We start from the raw sequence: 1,829 nt of genomic DNA, 5'->3' as shown, positions 1-1,829 counted from the left end.
CAGTTATTTGTTTGGGTTTGTTTTTTAAGAGGAATTTGTGTGTGAAGTCATCTTCAAGGCAGCACAAGCTTCTGCACAGGGCAGATGGAGAAAAGACTGATGGACACTGCAGCTCTCCTGGCTCTGCACTAAACCACAGAGATTACAGCCCTGTGTCCTGTCCTTTCTCAAGACTCCACATTTTCAGTCATAAACATGAGGATTTCTTCCCCTAAAAAGAACAATCGCCAGATGTGATAGTAGAAAATTAATACCACAATCTCTGAAAAGAAGACTGTCTTTGCTATAAGGTGTCTGTCCTAATTTTTTCCCGTTTTTTTCCTCCTTTGGACAGAGCCCCCATGCTAAGAAAGAGCAAATGTCCAACAGCAGCTCCATCACCCAGTTCCTCCTCCTGGCGTTCGCAGACACGCGGGAGCTGCAGCTCTTGCACTTCGGGCTCTTCCTGGGCATCTACCTGGCTGCCCTCCTGGGCAACGGCCTCATCATCACCGCCATCGCCTGTGACCACCGCCTCCACACCCCCATGTACTTCTTCCTCCTCAACCTCTCCCTCCTCGACCTGGGCTCAATCTCTACTACTCTTCCCAAATCCATGGCCAGTTCCCTGTGGGACACCAGGGCCATCTCCTATGCAGGATGTGTTGCACAAGTCTTTTTTTTCTTTTTCTGTGCTGCAGCAGAGTTTTATCTTCTCACTGTCATGTCCTATGACCGCTACGTTGCCATCTGCAAACCCCTGCACTACGGGACCCTCCTGGGCAGCAGAGCTTGTGTCCACATGGCAGCAGCTGCCTGGGGCAGTGGGTTTCTCCATGCTCTCCTGCACACGGCCAATACATTTTCCCTACCCCTCTGCCAGGGCAATGCCCTGGACCAGTTCTTCTGTGAAATCCCCCACATCTTAAAGCTCACCTGCTCACACTCAGACTACCTCAGGGAAGTTGGGCTTCTTGTATTAGGTTCTTTTTTAACTCTTGTGTGTTTTGTGTTCATCGTGCTGTCCTATGTGCAGATCTTCAGGGCCGTGCTGAGGATCCCCTCTGAGCAGGGACGGCACAAAGCCTTTTCCACGTGCCTCCCTCACCTGGCCGTGGTCTCCCTGCTTGTCAGCACTGCCATGTTTGCCTATCTCAAGCCCCCCTCCATCTCCTCACCATCTCTGGATCTGGTGGTGGCAGTTCTGTACTCGGTGGTGCCTCCAGCACTGAACCCCCTCATCTACAGCATGAGGAACCAGGAGCTCAAGGATGCCCTCTGGAAATTGATGAACAGATGATTTTCTGGCTTCTGAAAATCACTCATAATGTAATTTGTTGCAGGCCAAGCCCATTATCTGTAGTTTTTGTTAGGTTTGGGTTTGGGTTGGCGTTTTTTTGTTAGTTTTTTTTTTCCCCATTCTATAATGCTGTCTACAAAGAATGTTGTTATTTTTGCTGGTTTTAATTATGCATCTATCCAAATTTATGAGACCCACAGGCTGCATAAAATTAGGTTCTGTTCTCTCTTCTTTGTCCTCTTAAAGTATATTTAGAACCTTCTAATGACTTTTTTGCTCAAAATCTTTTCTCTGGGGGATTCTTTGGAGCTGCAGGGTCAGAGGCTGTGTGCAGAGGTGGAGGGGAAAGAATCCCAGTACTTTCATTGCACTTCACTCCTCTGGCCGTGGTCTCACTGTTTATCAGCACTGCCATGTTTGCCTACCTGAAGCCCCCTCCATCTGCTGGTCATCCCTGGATCTGGTGGTGGCTGTGCAGTGCTCAGTGGTACCTCCAGCAGTGAACCCCCTCATCTACAGCATGAAGACACAAAATCTCAAGGGTGCCCTT

General features: G+C 49.1%; 1 protein-coding gene across 1 annotated transcript; it reads left to right on the top strand.

Annotated features, from left to right (window-relative positions):
- Positions 1-358: 358 nt before the first annotated feature.
- On the top strand, positions 359-1,279 carry LOC134507648 (olfactory receptor 14J1-like). The gene has a single exon (XM_063318440.1). It carries the CDS (start codon positions 359-361, stop codon positions 1,277-1,279), a length of 921 nt encoding a protein of 306 aa, XP_063174510.1.
- The last annotated feature ends 550 nt before the right edge of the window (positions 1,280-1,829 follow it).

This window comes from Chroicocephalus ridibundus, chromosome 25 (genome assembly GCF_963924245.1).
Source record: "Chroicocephalus ridibundus chromosome 25, bChrRid1.1, whole genome shotgun sequence".
Taxonomy (NCBI): Eukaryota; Metazoa; Chordata; class Aves; order Charadriiformes; family Laridae; genus Chroicocephalus; species Chroicocephalus ridibundus.
This window is presented reverse-complemented; position numbering and strand designations above follow the sequence as displayed.